The sequence below is a fragment of the Sarcophilus harrisii genome, chromosome 3 (assembly GCF_902635505.1).
Source record: "Sarcophilus harrisii chromosome 3, mSarHar1.11, whole genome shotgun sequence".
In the NCBI taxonomy this organism is placed as follows: domain Eukaryota; kingdom Metazoa; phylum Chordata; class Mammalia; order Dasyuromorphia; family Dasyuridae; genus Sarcophilus; species Sarcophilus harrisii.
In genome coordinates this window covers 146876410-146894680 of record NC_045428.1, presented here as the reverse complement: position 1 = coordinate 146894680, position 18271 = coordinate 146876410, and the positions used below count along the sequence as shown (strand labels likewise).

Sequence of the window (18271 nt, the reverse complement as noted above, 5' to 3'; positions counted from 1 at the left end):
GATAAATCTCTTGAAAAGTTTCTAAATTTAGGTAGATACTTCTTTTGTCAGAGATCAGGAAGTAAAATGAAAATAATCTGAAACTTGTGAACCTCTTGGTAACAGAAGTCTAGTGTAAGATTTGACTGGGTAAAGATTGCCTATTTTCAGTTTGGGAACATTTTTATCTCTGTCAAACTTTTCTTATTTGTTAAATAAAAGGATTGGAGTAGTTTAGGAGTTCTTAACCTGAAGGAAGAGAGAGAATTATGAGAATTATTCTGAACAGGAATACGTAGATTTCACTGAATTGTCAAAAGTCCATGACACTAAAGAGATTAAAAATCCTTAAAGTTAAGACCCCTTCCAGCTCCAACTTTTTATGACTATGTGACTAATCCAGTTTTGATGTCATTGGATTTAGATCATGGAATGTTACTCCTACTGAAGTAAGAGGATTTAATTGTGGACCACGGCTGAAGGTGTTGGCAACAGGAAAGAACAGAACTAGACAACAACATGTTGTGTGCAAATAAATGCCATATGAGGAAATTTGGTCATAATGGCTTTATCTTGGTAAATGAATAAATCAAGGTTGGCTTGATCTTTATCATTCTGTATTGGTACTAAAAATAAAAGGTGTTGTCCTTATCTTCCATTCCTCCCTCAAACTTTTTGATCGAGATCAAGCTGCAAAAGAAACTAAAGAGAAGAAAAAGCCCCCTAAGGGAGCATATTTATTAATGTGGTAAATCTCACAAAAGAGGCTGTTTTTAATGTAAAAGCAAAAGAGAGAGAGAGAGAGAGAGAGAATGAATGAATATGAATGGGAGCATATATTACCAAGTAATAGTGAAATGTTAATGATTTTTGGTGTTGAGAGGCAGCACTGAACCATAGTGGTTTGAAGACTTAGAGTTTGAAGAAACTTGTCAGTACTTTCTTCATCTTCCTTTTACCTTCTCTTCCTCATCCTTTCCCTTTCACTCATTTTTCTTTCTTCTTTCTTGTTTTTCATGCCTGTGTTCCCTCTCCCTCAAGGGAAAGTACTATCTAGAGAAAATGAATGATCAAATAGTTAGTGAAATAAGAAACAAAATTTCTGATATTTTGTTCTGCTCAGATGTTACACAAAGAGCTAGCTTTGCCTATACCTGAATGCCTAAAATTATAATAGCTTGTTTACAGATGTGAAAAACAAAGTTTAAAAGAGAAGAAAGAGAAGGAGAAAAGTATCCTCAAATTCGTGAGAGTTCTGAAGCTGCCTTATAAATGGAGGAGAGGCAGCCTGGAAAACTGCATAGTGTATTGGATGCAGGTCAAAGAATCTTAATTCTAATTTTGGTTTTGTCACGTTACCTTGTAATGTTGGTCAAATCACTTATTCAGTTTCTTCATATATAAAATGAGGAGTTGCCTCTAAACTTCTTTCCAGCTTTAATATTCCATTTTGATCTTTCTGAAAATTAAACAAAAAAATGAATTGGGGCTTATTTTTGTTCTTCTAATAGAAAATAATGGTTTTTTAATCTTGAGCCTTTGAAAAACTTCTATTTGCATGTCTTGGAGTTACCCGGCTAGTAAACTAGTAAGATTTTGGTGATTTGTATTTTAAGAGGCTGGAATAAGCCTAAAGAGATCATTTGGTTTAGTGTACCCTCATTTTTTTTTAGACCTTGACACTTGCTGAAGTTGAATAAATAATCACAAAGTCAGAACTTAAAAACCCAGATTCTCCAAGCTGCAATTCAATCCTTTCAATTCACTCTATTCAACGTTTATATTAGCTTATCTTGATTAAGTGTTGAATTTCAGTTCCAGAATTCTGTGATTCTGAATCTCAGGTTAAAAAATTAAGCTATTTACTAAAGAGGAGAAAACAACTCATTCTCTTAGCTGACTATTCATATTGGAAGTATATTTTCCTAGCTTCAGATTAGAAGACAGAAGCTATTTCTTTGACTGTAACTGATATATGTGAAATTACACACAGTTGACTTATCAGGCTTAGAAAAGCCACATCTAATTTTGCATCAGAATTCTTTATGATTTGCTATAGTATGTTCCTTATCTTTTGCCAAAAATTTCCTTTTTTCTTATCTTCAAAAATTGCCTTCTGGTGTTGCTTTTTTTTTTTTTTTCCCCCCTTTTGCAAGGTAAGATCATAAAAATGCAACTTTATCCTTGGCCTTAGTTTTTCTTTTTTATATTCTTTTCCCTAGTTGCCATCTACAGTTTGAAGGATTTTCAAAGTGAAGGGAGCAGGAATGCTAATTGAAATAGACTTAACCTAAGACTATTTATAAGGACATGTGTAGGGTTGAAAATAGACTAAAATTAGGACATTTGGTCTGAGTATAGTCAGTATAGGGCATGAATATTCATTGTTAAGTTAAAGGTGTCATATAGAGAAAGGAAAGAAGTTTGTCTGCAGGTAGAGTTTCCTGCATTCAGCATCTACCTGCTCTTTAATCTAAAATCTAATGTGGGAATCTTGGTTGTCTAGAAATAAATGTGAAGGACTACTTTTTTTTTTTAATTAAAGCTTTTTAATTTTCAAAAAAAAATCAAAAAAGGTAAAAAATTAGAAATAAAATAAAATGCAAGTAAACAACAAAAAGAGTTAAAATTCTGTATTATGAGCCACACTTAGTTCCCACAGCCCTCGCTAGGTGTAGATGATTCTTTTCATCACAAGATCATTGGAACTGGTTTGAATTGTCTTGTTGAGAAAAGTACCATGTCCATTAGAATTGATTATCATGGATTCTTGCTGTTGCCATGAACAATGATCTGGTTTTGCTCATTTTACTTAGCATCAATTCATGTAAGTCTATCTAGACCTCTGTGAAATCATCCTCCTGATTGTTTCTTACACAACAATAATATTCTATAACATTCATATACCATAACTTTTTTAGCCATTCTCCAATTGATGGGCATCCACTAAAGTTTCCAGTTTCTTGCCACTACAAAAAGGGCATTTGCACATGTGGATCTCTTTCCCTCCTTTAAAATCATTTTGAGATATAAGCCCAGTAAAAACACTGTTGGATCAAAGGTGTGCACAGTTTGATAGCCCTTTGGGCATAGTGAAAGACCATATTTTAACAAAGATTTCTCTACTTGAGATTATGGTCACACCTAAAATTAACAAACAGTTTCCGACTAGCTGGTGATGGGGCAGGAACTTTTGTAGCTACTTATCATGGAAATAATTACAGGGAGTGTTGTAGAAAGAAGTTAGAAATTATACATTCTAATTTCAATCATAAGGCCAGAGACAAAATAATATTTCAGCATTAGTAATAATTACGACACAAGTAGCTAAATATTTACATAGCAGAGTATACATGTATATTTTTACTCTTGAGCCTCAACAACTCTGAGAAACAGATGCTATTATATCATCACCCACATTTTAGAGATGAGGAAACTGTAGCCAAGATGCTGGACTTGAACTCATAAGTCAAATGACTGTAAGTATGGCATTGTCTATCTGTTTTCATTTCCATTAACCAAAGATGACTCCTTCTCGATCTTCATTATAGTATATTATTCAACAAGTAACAGGATATTTAGAAACAGGAAGTTTTAGGAAGACATCTAGAAAATAGGAACCTGAAGTGGACTGAATTACTTTGTGCCTCAAGTTCCTTTCAAATTTAAGAGAAATAATTCCTCTTACTAATACTATAATATATTGTTTGTTTTTTTTTCTCACTTTTTTTTTTTATTTAATAGCCTTTTATTTACAGGATATATACATGGGTAACTTTACAGCATTAACAATTGCCAAACCTCTTGTTCCAGTTTTTCACCTCTTACCCCCCCCACCCCCTCCCCTAAATGGCAGGATGACCAGTAGATGTTAAATATATTAAAATATAAATTAGATACATAATAAGTATACATGACCAAAACATTATTTTGCTGTACAAAAAGAATCAGACTCTGAATTATTGTACAATTAGCTTGTGAAGGAAATCAAAAATGCAGGTGTGCATAAATATAGGGATTGGGAATTCAATGTAATGGTTTTTAGTCATCTCCCAGAGTTCTTTTTCTGGGTATAGCTAGTTCAGTTCATTACTGCTCCATTAGAAATGATTTGGTTGATCTCGTTGCTGAGGATGGCCTGATCCATCAGAACTGGTCATCATCTAGTATTGTTGTTGAAGTATATAATGATCTCCTGGTCCTGCTCATTTCACTCAGCATCAGTTCGTGTAAGTTTCTCCAGGCCTTTCTGAAATCATCCTGTTGGTCATTTCTTACAGAACAGTAATATTCCATAATTTTCATATACCACAATTTATTCAGCCATTCTCCAACTGATGGACATCCATTCAGTTTCCAGTTTCTATAATATATTGTTAATTCAGACTTTACTCTTTAGAAATATGTGGCTTTTAGGCCAGGAGCCAGTCTCCTCTATCACTTCAACACAGAAATAAACTTTCTCTTTACTGGTAGTGCCATAAACCTTTCCACATTGGTATTGAGCTCAATAATAGGTTTTGTCCCTTTCCCTATAGTCTTTTTTTTTTTCCCTTGTCCTCAAAGATTTTATTTTTAAAAATATTTTTTTTCACCCCAATTACATGTCAAGGGAATTTTTAGCATTCATTTTTTTCCTCTTAATATTTTATTCCTTTCCTCACCCCAATTACATGTAAAGATAGTTTTCAACATTCATTTTTGTAAGATTTTTAGTTCTAGGTTGTTTTTTTCTTCCTCCCGTCTTTACCTCCCCCCTTCCTAAGACAATAAATAATCTGTTGTAGATTATACATGTATAACCATTTTAAACCTTTCCACTTTAGTCATGTTGTGAAAGAAAAATCTGAACAAAAGGGCCCTACCCCCCCCCAAAAAAAAAAAAAAAAAAAGAAATCCTAAAAGTTTAAAATACTACGCTTCGGTCCACATTCAGTCTGCACAGTTCTTTCTCTGGATGCAGATGCCATTTTCCATCCCAAGTCTTTTGGAATTATCTCCAATTACTGTATTGCTGAGAAGAGCTAAGTTGAGCTTAGTGAGCATAGTTGACCATCACACAATCTTTCTGTTACTGTTGTACAATGTTCTTTTTCCCGATTCTGCTCACTTCACTCAGCATCAGTTCATATAAATCTTTCTAGGCTTTTCTGAAATAAGCTTGCTCATCATTTCTTCCAGAACAATAGTTTTCCATTATATTTATATACCTCTCCCTTTGGCCTTAAAGGAAGGTAGATACTTTAGATTTCTAATGCTGACACCTGAGTAAGCATCCTTAATGAATTTTAAGGATCAAATTTCAAACTCCTTGAAATTTCTGAGAAATGTATTAACTTTTTCCTAGTAAAAGGTTGAAAGAAAGAATTGTGTTACTCATTATTTTTGAAAATTATTTTGTTTATGCTAATTTCTAGAGTGCTCTTATGTTGTAAAGTTATATTCCTGGTACAGTTTTCATTGAAGGAGTATTGATCATTTAAACCTCAGTTTCACTGTCATATCTCAGTAACTTTCTGGCAGTGATTGAATTGCAGATTTGTTGGAAAGATTGAATAGACCTGTGTGGATTACCAAGCTCAATTTAGACAAACTACTGGTACTTAGCTGGAATGTAAAAAATCTGAAACCACAGCAGGATTTTCAGTGGAGCATTTAGCAGTTTACAGATGCCTGTGTTTTAGACAAATTCTGTCTGCCTGGTAGGATTGACTGGTCAGATTCATCTGATAGGCAAGCCTTTCAGTCCCTAAATTGTTTGCAGATCGTAATGCACTTTATTTATAGAAAAGGATTCATGTTTAAATAAATGAGAAAGTACATAGTATAAAATTAAGCAGCATTTCACCAAAAAACTAGGGTCCTAACAAAAGCTTAAGAGCTGTTTTTGATAGCTATTTTTCATTTAAGCATTTTCCAAACTAAAGAATTATTTCTCAAAAGTAGACATAATTGTTCTTTAAGTGATTTATTACTTCATCCAAGTTGTAGAAAGCTAGCTTGAGGAAGAGAAATAGGGGCAGGCATAGTGGAAAGAATACTGGGCTAAGAAAGTTCAGTTTTCTAATCTGCAACATGGAAGTAATACTTGCATTGCAAATAATATCCTCAAAGGGTTATTGTGAGGAAAGTAATGTGTGGATTACAATCTATATAAATGTGAACTGCTAGTGTTGATTCTTTTGACTTTAATTTATTCATCTATGGAATGAGCAATTTGACTAGATGATCTCAAACAACTTTATTCTCTGAGCTTTTGCTTCCTATACCAGATATATAAGACAACCAAGCCTGATGATTTCCCTGCTTAGTCTTGCAATTTCCCTTTGATTTGTGGTGGGGAAAGACCAGATCATTTTGATATCTAGTTTAGTTGAATATATATGAGAATTTCATTGTAGTATTATTCTAAAAATGTCTTGTTCAAAAATTGCTAGGCAGTATCTCTTAGGTCAATCTGGTTTTAGTTCACAAGTCTTAGGTAGTATATAGACAAAATGCATGTAGATTCTGATTTGTTCTTAAGAGTTTTGTACCTTAGTATGTTCACTTGTTTTTACAAGTGGCTCACCTCATTAAAATTGTCTTGCTTTATATGTAGGGGGAAAATGTCTTGAAATAGTTTCAAAGCTGCAAATTGCATTTGTTCTCTCATTGAACATATTATAATAGAAGTAAAAATCACCTGTGGGTTTTCCCTATTTAGCTATTCCTTGGAGAAGATAGTATAATAGCAAAACAAACAAATAAAAAAAGACAGTTCTTATTAACTCTTTTTCTTCTGTTTTATCCAAGAAGGAGAATGATGTTCAAACTGGAGAGGCTGGAACAAGCATGTTAGAGCAAATTAAAACTGGCTAAGAACTGCTTTAGATGAAAGAAATTACCAGTTGTGGTCTCAGAATTTCAACTAGTAATCACAATAAATTTCATTTGGAATGAGAGAGGTTCCAGTAAACTGGAAGTACAGTACTATATGTTGCCCTGAATTTTAAAAAGGAGAAAAGGGATAAATTTAGAGGTTATAGACCCAAAAGCCTGACATTGATGCCTGGCAAAAGTTTGGAGAAGGTAATTTGAGTAGTTGACAGATAATTTTTGAGGATTTGGAAAAGAATGTGGTAATTATTAAATAGAAAGTTAGGTTCACTTAAAAATGTTAGGTCATGTCACAGTAACCCCATTTCATTTTTGGCTAGGGTTTGCAGGGTGATGTATAGAATGTGTCAGACATAATGTGATTTCATTAAATAATATGACAGTCTGTCAAGGTACTGTTTGTGGTGAACAAGATTGAAATATGTTAGGTGAATAAAAGTATAAAGTATGCCATCTTACCTAATGAGTATTAGTGTCCCAAATGAAGTCATTCTAGCATTCAAGGAAGCTACATTATATTAGGGGAGACAACAGTACATTTTTAAGTATTACAAAACATGTACTTTTAAGGGAATCTAGGAAACTCTCATACTTGATTGTATTATTTGTATATTGTATATTGTATTTCATATAAGGTAATGTATATTTTAATGTATATTGTATATTGTGCAATGTATATTATAAAAAGCAGCGTATCAAGGAAAAGAGAGTTGAATTCTCTTCTTCATTCTGTTTTTGACTACCTGGATGAATTCAGGAAAATCAAGTGGTCTCTTTGAATAATCAGTCTTGGATCAGGACATAAATTATAATCACCAAGGGATCTAAAAATGACTTTCAGAGAAGGTGTTTGGGAAAAGTTCCTTTTCTATCAGATCCTGAAATATTTGTAGTCCAAAACCCATTTCCCCTGTCCCTTAGCTCGGTGCGTGCCAAGAAGAAGGCTGAAATAATTAGAGCTGAGTGGTCACATAGATTCCAAGAGGATTCCTGATAATACCTGTAATTTTTTTTGGTATTATGCAGTGACTTCTTTTGAAGTTACATTGAGAGCAAAATAGAAGTATGAGCAGATGGGAAGGACAAGGCTCTTCTAAACTTCCTATAAGATTTTTACCAACCATGCTGACCCCACAGTGAAATTGCTTATGTGCTTCCACTAGTGAACTGTTGTCTAGAATATGTGTTATCCTATGTATTAGTTATATAAGTTCATTGGAAGAAGAGCAGTATATGGCTTAAGTGATTTCTTTGCTCTCCTTTTTAAAATTTCAGGTATGGAATAATTCCTTAATTTTCACCTGGTTTCTCAGAATTTTCCGTCATAACCAGTTACCCATTTAGTTCAATTCAGTAAATATGATTTCTTTATGCTGATGATCTGGGTTAAGGCAGGGAGCAGAGAAAAGAACATTGAGTTGGAGCCAGAAGTCCTAGATTTGAGGTCTGCCTTATAGCTGCTTGAACTTTCGCAAATCTCCCTGAAGAGCAGAAAATAGAAAATGGGAGTAATGAAATTTGCCCTACATTTCTCTCAGAACTATAGTGGAAGAAATTTTTTAAAGCTATGAAGTACTTTATTAACACAAATTATTGTTAATCATTAAAAGGTGACCATGGAAATGTAAAGAAAGGTTGGAAACCTGAGTAGCTCTTCTTGAAAGAAGCTCTATGACACTCTTCTTGATTTTCATCATCAGAAACATTAATTGAACTCTTTCTATGGGCATATCATTGTTATATGCTGCTACCAGCATGGCTATGACTGATGGCAACTGTGTGGGTATGATGCTCTTGGGGACCTCAGCCATTCAGTTACCAAGTATAGTGCTTAAACTTGTGCTACTTGATATATATATACAATATTTTTGCCCTATAAGTATTTGACTAATCAGAAAGACAAATCAAATGAAATAAAGCAGTGGTAATTAGGAACCCTATTGTAGAACATGGTGGATAGATGATGAAATTTCGAGTTGAGAGAAGTGAGAGAAAGGTGAACCCAAGTAGTTAAGGGAGACTTTTCATGAAGGAGTGTTTTGATTTAAAAAATTGAAAATAATTGACCTCCAGGTTCTAAGGTACTTGGTAAAGTAAACATTCTCAAAAAAGTGCCCAAGAGAGGCCAGATGTTAATATGAACAATCACTCAGGCAGAGTGAGCAATGTCTGTCAACCATAAGCCATTAGAAGCCAAATGGGGAAGAAGGGAAGCTTTGGCTAAGTTAAAATTGCAAGAAATGTTAGTTTCATGATACTTATATATTCATCCTGCCTTCTACCTCTGTTTTGCCTTTTACGTACTACTATCCTTCATGTCTAGAATGTATTAGTCTCTTTCCCAATTCTTCCTCTCTTCTATTTTAACATATTTGTTTATTGTCTCCTGTGTGCAGGGCACTGATATTGAGATAACTTCAAATTTTAGCTAAGACTCTCAGCCTATTAAAATCCTTCAGGGCCTAGCTCAAATAATATTTTGTCCATTGTCGATTTATTATGGAACTTTAAAGGTCATTTTGTTTCTTCCCCTCACTTTAAGAATGAGGGAACCAGTACAGATTGAGTAAGTGACTTGATCAACGTAGTAAATAGCAGAAAACCATTTTGGACTGATCCTTTGATTTGAAATCCACTGTATCAGGGTTACCCCTTCCTTGATTCCTTTGCTGATTTTACTAGTTATCCTACCCTCCCAAGAGAAGTAATCTTTCCTCACCTTTAATTTCTGATGTCTCATTTGTTCTGTACCTTTCATTTTCTGACTTATATAATAGTTGATTGCAGGTTGCATCTACTAGTTTATAAGTTCTTTGATGGCAAGGACTGTTAGTTTCATTCACTTTTTATTTTTATTACTTAGCATAGTCAATTGGTACTTAATAAATGTTTGAATTGTTCTTGAACTCCACCCTATAACCTTGGAACAGCTTTACCTTTTCTTATCTATAAAATGAGGATATTACCTACCTTTAAATGGGTGGATAGAGATGAGAGAATTAATGTGAAAGTGCTTTGCAAGTTGAAAAGCCTTATAGAAACGTAAGGGAAGACTTACTGAATCCACTTGGTTTCTTTAGTTTTAAAGCCACAAAATTTATTCTGTGGCTATGGTTCTGACAAAAGTGTAATTTATTTGATCTAGACTGAGGCCACTTGAAAGCATACATTGAAGGGGATGGTAGAATCCACTTGTGATGATGAGAGCCATCAGTACCTAGAGAGAGGTCTGTGGGAACTGAGTGTGGATCACAACACAGCATTTTCACTTTTATTGTTGTTTGCTTGAATTTTATTTTGTCTCATTTTTTCCCTTATTGATCTAATTCTTGTGCAGCAAGATAATTGTATAAAAATGTATACCTATATTGAATTTATATATATATTTACCATGTTTAACATATATTGGATTATTTGCCATCTAGGACAGGGAATGGGAGGAAGAAGGAGAGTTTGGAAAATAAGGTTTTGCAAGGGTCAATGGTGAAACATTATCCTTGCATATGTTTTGAAAATAAAAAGCTTCAATTAAAAAACAAAAAAAAGAAAAAAAATGATGTATCTCACATCAACCATTGGCATTTTTATGTTACCAAAAAACCCAGCTGCAAGAGACAGGAAGAGAAATCCCATTTAAAATAACCATACATGATATAAAATATTTCAGAGTCTACCTGCCAAGAGAAAGCTAGGAACTATATGAACACAGCTACAAAACTTTTTTCCACAATAAAGTTAGATTTAAACAATTGGAAGAATATCAAGTACTCATGAGTAGGCTGAGCTAATATAGTAAAAATTACAATTCTACTTAAATTAATTTACTTATTCAGTGCCATACCAATTAAACTGCTATGAAATTAATTTGTAGTGTAAATAATAACAAAATTCATCTGGAAGAACAAAAATCCAAGAATTTCAAGGGAATTAATGAAAAAAAAATGCAAAGAAAAATGACTTAACTGTACCAGACTAAAAGTTTATATATTATTAAGCAACGGTCATCAGAACCATTGGTACTAGCTAAAAATTAAGAGTAGTAAATCAGTGGAATGGATTAGGTTCACAAGACACAGCAGTCAATGAATATAGTATGGTAAAAATGATTTATGCTTTAGACTGCAACTTGATTTGACACTATTTTCCTTTATCTCTTAGTAAACTTATTTGGTTCCCTGATAGCTAAGTTTTTGCCTTATCTTTCTAGGAACAGGCCTCCACCATGTTTTGTGGTATCTCCATACCATTCCCCCTCTGCTTCTCTTTCCCTTCTAATTCCTCTTTTTAAAATCTGTCCATCTAATTCTATCTTACCACTGTACCAGATTGTGATCTAATATTTTTGGTATTACATTTAGTCTTGCAGTCAGTGTTAGACCTGGTGTTAGAGTTAGGAAGATCTGGTTCAGTTCTCTATCATTTGGGCTCTTTTCCTGGCATTGTTAATATCTCAATCCCTCAAGCAGCAAAGACCTTAAATTGCTCTGTCTACGTGATATTGTCTATGTGATGGAGTATATGTGATATGTGATATTGGTAGAGAGAGTTCTTTTCTGCTTGTTACATTGTTGAATGGTGAAATTATTGGTGCAGGCCAACAAAAGATGTGTTAAAATTCCCTTTGTTCCTTTAGTTTGCCTCTAGTGGTTATCTAATTTGTCTGTATCTTTGCCTTTTGAAATTCATAATTTAATTAGCCTTTTTTCCTATTTCTGGATCTATTTGGGTCCATCAGCCTGATTTTGTACTGTTCTAGCTTTCTACATCCATACTCTTCTCTTTGTGCTGTCTTTTCCTCCCATTCTTTTCTTTCTTTTTTTCCCCTCCTTGCATTTATTCTTCTCCCATCCTCCTAATGGGGAGGTTGATTAAAGAAGAATTCTGGGCAGAGTAAAAAAGGGCTTTAGCAGGTCTGGGTAGGTAAGCTCTAGAGATGAGTCACCATTAGCGAGAGGCCTAGATTAGTTGAACATTGTAGTTATTATTAGAAGTTAAGAAGGCATTTATTCTTCATAAAGGTCAAGACAATTTCTTCTGGTTATGTGAGTGATAATAACAATTGTTCACATTTTATACCACTTTATAGTTTCCCAGTTATATTTTTGACTGGCCAAGGTTAAAGCAAATCGTTTCTTGTGGAGATTTTGGGCACTATACCAATAATGTAATTATTTCCCTAGGAAAATAGTCACAGATGGTAATGCCAATGGATGGAAAATGGAACAAATTGATCTAGCAAAGCTTAAGAGCAAGTTTTGTCTTGGTGTGTGAGAGATGAGGAGTACTAACAGAAAAGTGATTTCTTTCCTCCTCATTCATCTGGGAATCAAAAATTATGTTAAAGTGAATTGGCATGGAGAAATGTTTTTATTTTCCATTGATTTACTCAGGATTTATTATTCCTTTCTTTTTTTGGGAACAATATTACTCATAGTGATTGGATAGCTAGTCAGAATAATTGTCATGGCCAGAAACTGGAAACTGAGTGGATGCCCATCAAGTGGAGAATGGCTGAATAATTTGTGGTATATGAATATTATGGAATATTATTGTTCTGTAAGAAATGACCAACAGGGTGATTTCAGAAAGGCCTGGAGAGACTTACACGAATTGATGCTGAGTGAAACGAGCAGGACCAGGAGATCATTATATACTTCAACAACAATACTATATGATGACCAATTCTGATGGACCTGGCCATCCTCAGCAATGAGATGAAGCAAATCAGTTCCAATGGAGCAGTAATGAACTGAACCAGCTACGCCCAGCGAAAGAATTCTGGGAGATGACTAAAAACCATTACATTGAATTCCCAATCCATATATTTTTGCCCACCTGCATTTTGGATATCCTTCACAGGCTAATTGCACGATATTTCAGAGTCCAATTCTTTTTGTACAGCAAAATAATGGTTTGGTCATTTATACTTATTGTGTATCTAATTTATATTTTAATATATTTAACATCTACTGGTCATCCTGCCATCTGGTGGAGGGGGAAAATTGGAATAAGAGGTTTGGCAGTTGTCAATGCTGTAAAGTTACCCATACATATAACCTGTAAATAAAAGGCTATTAAAAAAAAAATAAACATTTACCCCCCCCCCAAAAAAAAAAAGAATAATTGTCATTTTGAAAATTAAAAGCTTCATTAGTGAATGTAGAAGACTCTAATGTCACTATGAACGCATGATTTGTACATTTGAGTTTTTTTAACTAATACTTTTATTCAGGTCTAACCAATAGTATCACAGGTTGAATGGAGAACCTTAATCTCCATCTAATCCAACTCTTAATTTTAAAGATGAGGAATAGATGAAGAGAAGATAAGTGGATCACTGTAATACTGTTATGCCTGTATTAAGAAACTTTTTTTAAACATTGAGGCCATAGGGCTTGGATTCATATCCTGACTGCTATGACAAGACAGCAACTGGTTACTGTGAACCAAGTACTCTAAAGAATTGCTACAGTGAGTTGGGTTGCGAACAAGGAAATTCTGCAAGCTCTGAGAATGCAAATGTGAAAAATGTTTTCCTAGGTATGGAAATTTAAATGTCTAGAAAAGTAAAATATTCTCATTTTTTAACCATATGATAAATGGTGTTGAGGTGGTGATTAGGAAAGTTATGTAAATGAATGTTGAATTGAATGAGAATTTTTTAAAATTTCCTTGCCTTCAAAAATTTTTTTATTAAAACTTTTTATTTTCAAAACATGCATAGATAATTTTCAGCATTCACCTTTTCAAAACCTTGTTCCAATTTTTTTCCCTTCCCCTTCCCCTTACCTAAATGTCAAGTAATCCAATATATGTTAAACATGTACAGTTCTTCTATACATATTTCCACAATTATCATGCTGCACAAGAAAAATCAGATCAAAAAGGAAAAAAGTGATAAAGAAAACAAAATGCAAACAAAAGACAACAAAAAAGTGAAAATACTATTTTGTGATCCACCCTCAGTCTCCACAATACTCTCTCTGGGTGTAGATGGTTCTCTCCATCACAAGATCATTGGAACTGGCCTGAATCACCTCGCTGTTGAAAAGATCCATGTGTATCAGAATTGATCTTAATATAATGTTGCTGTGTACAGTGATCTCCTAGTTCTGCTCATTTCACTTAATATCAGTTCATGTAAGTCTTTCCAGGCCTCTCTGAAATCATCCTGCTGATCGTTTCTTATAGAACAATAATTGAATGAGAATCTTTGAAGGAAAAAAGGTGTTCTAGCTCAGTTATTCAGTTAACAGACTTCTTAGGAACATCCAAAGACAGAGAATTCAATGGTTGACTGACCACTTTGGTGGTAGATAGTCTCTTCACCACAAAGGTGCTCAAATCTGGCCTATTTTGTTGATGCTTTTGGGTTATTCAGCTGAAGCCAAAGAAGTCTTGGCATTTGGCTGCTTTCCTAGTGTACTGCTTTGTTCTTTAGCCAACTTCGGGGGTTAGTGTACTTCTACTTAAGTCACAGCCCCAGGCAACCTGTGCTGCTCTGATACTCAACTAATTTTCAAGACTGGAATGTGCTTCAGTGGGAAGCCATTGGAAACCGACTGAAGAGAAACGTTCTTCCAGAAAGTCAGTTGGACATTGGATGGCACAGAGGAGAAAGTAATCTGATGGTCTGGTTTTCACTTATTTAATAGAATTCTGTAGTACCCTCTAATACTAGGTCTCTAAGCCCTTTTTTCCCCCTCAAACCCCAAGTCATTTAACTTCAAATACCTCAAGCAAAATGCCCTTTTTGGTTTGTTTTGCTGAGGCAATTGAGGCTAAGTGAGCTGCAGCAGGGTGTGACCTGAGGTCTTATTTGAACTCAGCTCCTCTTGACTTAAGGGCTGGTCTCTATCCGCTGCGCCACCTAGCTGCCCTTAATGCTCTTGATTTTACTTGCTAAATTATAGACTGGATTTAGTATTAAGGGACCTTAGAGGATATTTAGTCCAATCTCAATTACTTTCTAAGAATGGAAATAAGTGCTAAGGAGTTCTAAGTAATTTATCCAAGGTCAAAGGATCGTGGCTTTTAAGTCTAGAGCTGAAAGGAACCTCAGAGACCATGTAGTCCAACTCCTTAATTTTTTACATGCAAGGAAATTAAATGATTTGCCTAAAGTTGGGGTAGAAGGCTCTTTGACTCTAAAGTAATGCTATTTTCTACTATACCAAAGAGTTCTCATATTGAGCATTACAGTGATGAGATAAAGTTTCCCTTGGTTGTTTTAATTATTAGACTTCCCCTTGCCTTTTGCTGAAACAACTCTTTCCTAGCACCTCTCCCCTCTGTCTTAACCGTTTAGTGGTGAGTAACTAGCACCCACTATTTATTGGAGGAATAGTGTAGATATCAAGTCTATGAATGGGTTTGAGAGAACTCAAGTAGCTTGACTATTTTAATTTAAGGTAAGCTTTTCAGGAAAAAATCCTTATGAATAGTTTATGGAAAGGCACTTTTAAAACTTCTAATAATAACCACAATGTTGACTCATGCTACTAGTGATAATATGTTAAAATACTATGACTTATACTACCAATCTTGCTGGATTATTTTGAGGAAATTTAATTTAATTTTGCAAACTGGAGAACACCATATAGATTGTGAATTTTGAGCTGGAAGGACCTTAGTGGCCTTAGTCCAGATCCTTTATTTTACAAAGTGTTATCCAAGGTCACATAGGGAACAAGGAGGAGGGCTGGACTTGTGACCAAGGTCTTGACTCTGAATCCTGCATTCTGTTCATTATACTAATCTGAACTACCCCACATTCTGGGGTGAGGATTCTGGGAAGATGGCAGAGTAGATGGGTAAATGTCAAGCTCTCCAGATTTCCCCCACAAATAGAGAACAAATTGCTCTTCAGGGCGAACATAGACTAGGGAAATTCTGGAAGATTTGGGGCAGAACAGGTGTCTTCCTGATGCAACCTGAAAAGATCTGAAGAAAGACCCGAGCTGGGGATCGATCCTGTGAAGAGCACAGGGCTAGCTGGGTATAGCTGGAGCCTCAGCAGGAACCACAGAGACTCTCACCTTCAGGACTGTTTGTCAGGTAGAGATTTGAGTCTGGGAGGACTGAGTGAACCTGGGCTGATTGGGTACACTAGGCCCAGCTGGGCTTATCAGGGTCCTGGGCAAGCAGGAATCAGTGCAGAAGCTTTGGGGTGGTGATGCTGCTGGCTGGGTAGGTAGGAGGAAGGTGGGGTTCTTGGTTTGAGCTTCCTGGTCATAGTGGAGAGCTGAAGGGGAAAGTTTGAGGCACCATCCCACTACCCCATGATTAAAGGTACTTACATTAATACCTCTTATTAAAAAAAATGAATTGGCAAAGAAAGAACGAACACCATCATTGAAACATTATGGGAACGGGGAAGACTGGGGTTCACCTTCAGAGGAGGACACTTTAGAAAAAAGTAAAAAGCTTCTACCTCAAAGAGTAATGTGAAATGGCTTCCTGCCCAGAGAGAATTTATATAACTCAAAAAAGAATTTAAAAATCAAATGTGAGACATTGAATTCACAAAAAACAAAACAAGAAAAACTAAATGAAAACCAAGAAAACAAAAAAACTTATGAAAAAAATAACTAAGCAGAAAAGGTATAGAGTCTCAAAGATGAAAATAATTGTTTGAAAATTAGAATTGGGCGAGGGGAAGCCAGTGAAGCTGTGAGAGACCAAGGAATAACAAAACATTATAAAAATGAGAAAATAGAATGTGAAACTGTTAAAGAAAACGACAGATCTGGAAAACAGATCAAGAAGAGAAAATATAAGAATAATTGAATGCCAGAAATTTGTGACCAAAAAAAGAACCTCGACACAATAATGCAGGAAATAATCCAAGAAAATTATCCTGGAGTGATAGAACATGAGGGGAAAATAGAAATAGAAAAAGTCCACCAATTACCACCTCAAAGTGGAAAACACACAAGAATATTATTGCCAAATTTCAAAATCCCCAGATCAGAAAGAAAATTTAGCAAGAAACAAGGAAAAAAATTCAAATACGTTAGAACTACAATTAGAATTGCACAAGACTTGTCAGCAGCTACTATAAAAGACTTCAAGTCCTAGAATCATATCTACCAACAATCAAAAGAACTAGGCCTGCAACTAAAAATATCATATCTAGCAAAATTATAATTTTGAATGAGAAAAAAAGAACATTTAACAAACTTACAGATTTTCAGGACTTTCTAGCATTCAAACCTGAACTTAACAAAACATTTAACATGAGTCAATATGAACGATCAATTGTAAGGAACTTAACATGGGCAAACTGTTTAAACATGGACAAATTGTTTTTTTACATGGGAAATGTATACTATTTGTTTAAGATTCACATCAACAATAGGGTAGCTCAAAAGAAAGATTGGCAGAGTTAAGGTAAAAATAGTAATCATGTTATATAAATGAGGTGCAGAGGAAGAATGAACACAGGCATTAGAGGGGAGAGGGAGGCTACTCACATCGTAAATAGATTCAATAGGCAATACTACATCTATACCATGAAAGATATAGCACTCTCCAAAATTTGTAAAGAAATAAGTGGGGAGGGATGGGTAGATGAGGAAAGAAAAGGTAAGGGGAAAAAGACAAGGGAGGGATGCTTGGGTAGGGGAAGGTTAAGTAATAGTAAAGCAAGTTATGAAGCTGAATTCAATTAGTCAGCTGGGATAGGAAAAGTGTTGTGTGTGAGTGTGTATGTATATATACACATATGTATATGTATATCTTCTTAGCTGTAGCTTATTTGGGGGAATGAAAGGGGAAAAAAGAATAAAGTAAATAAGGTACACAGCAGAGAACCAAAGAATAATTTACAAGGAAGTAAAGAAAAAAATGCACATTCATGACTATAATTTCTTCTATTAATATTATATATTAATAATTATATATAATATACAATATAATAAATAACATTAACATATTTATATGTTATATATAGTTTTTTGATCTGGTAATTTGTTATCCTATATTTTGAATCTTCCCTGATGTTCTGCTAGACACGACAGTGTTTTCCTTTGTTTTGCCTTATTTTATTTTGCAGTCCTTTTCTTTTTCTTTTTTTCCTACTTTGTTTTTTCAGATAAAATAAATTTTAAAATTAAAAAAAAGAACATTCTGGAAGGAATAGCTCAGACAAATAGCATATGAGGCAACTTTTTGAAGTAGCCACATGTCTTTTGACTTATATGTCTATGTAGTGATGAAGCACTAGATAGTAATAAGCTTAAGGAAGAGTTGCCAAAAGGCAAGAAATAGAGATGTTAGAGAACCATAACTGCATTTAGTGTCAAGCTATCAGAGCATATGTCTTCATTCTTAACTGACAATTTTCAGCCAAGTTTCTACCTGCAAACAGTGACAAAGAGCTCTTATTTTTTTTTTTTTAATAGCCTTTTAT

The 18271-nt window shown here is 34.5% G+C and overlaps 1 protein-coding gene across 3 annotated transcripts in view; it reads left to right on the top strand.

Moving 5' to 3' along the window:
* The window catches only part of STK24 (serine/threonine kinase 24), a 143066-nt gene that overhangs the window by 31033 nt on the left and 93762 nt on the right, over positions 1 to 18271 (top strand). The window contains exon 1 of one of the 3 annotated variants that reach the window (XM_031958586.1): positions 14367 to 14489. The exons of the other annotated variants lie outside the window; for them this stretch is intronic. Within the exon in view, the coding sequence (XP_031814446.1) occupies positions 14487 to 14489 (3 nt within the window). The 5' untranslated portion in view covers positions 14367 to 14486. Of the gene's footprint in view, positions 1 to 14366; positions 14490 to 18271 lie in introns of those variants that run through there. 3 annotated transcript variants of the gene reach the window in all.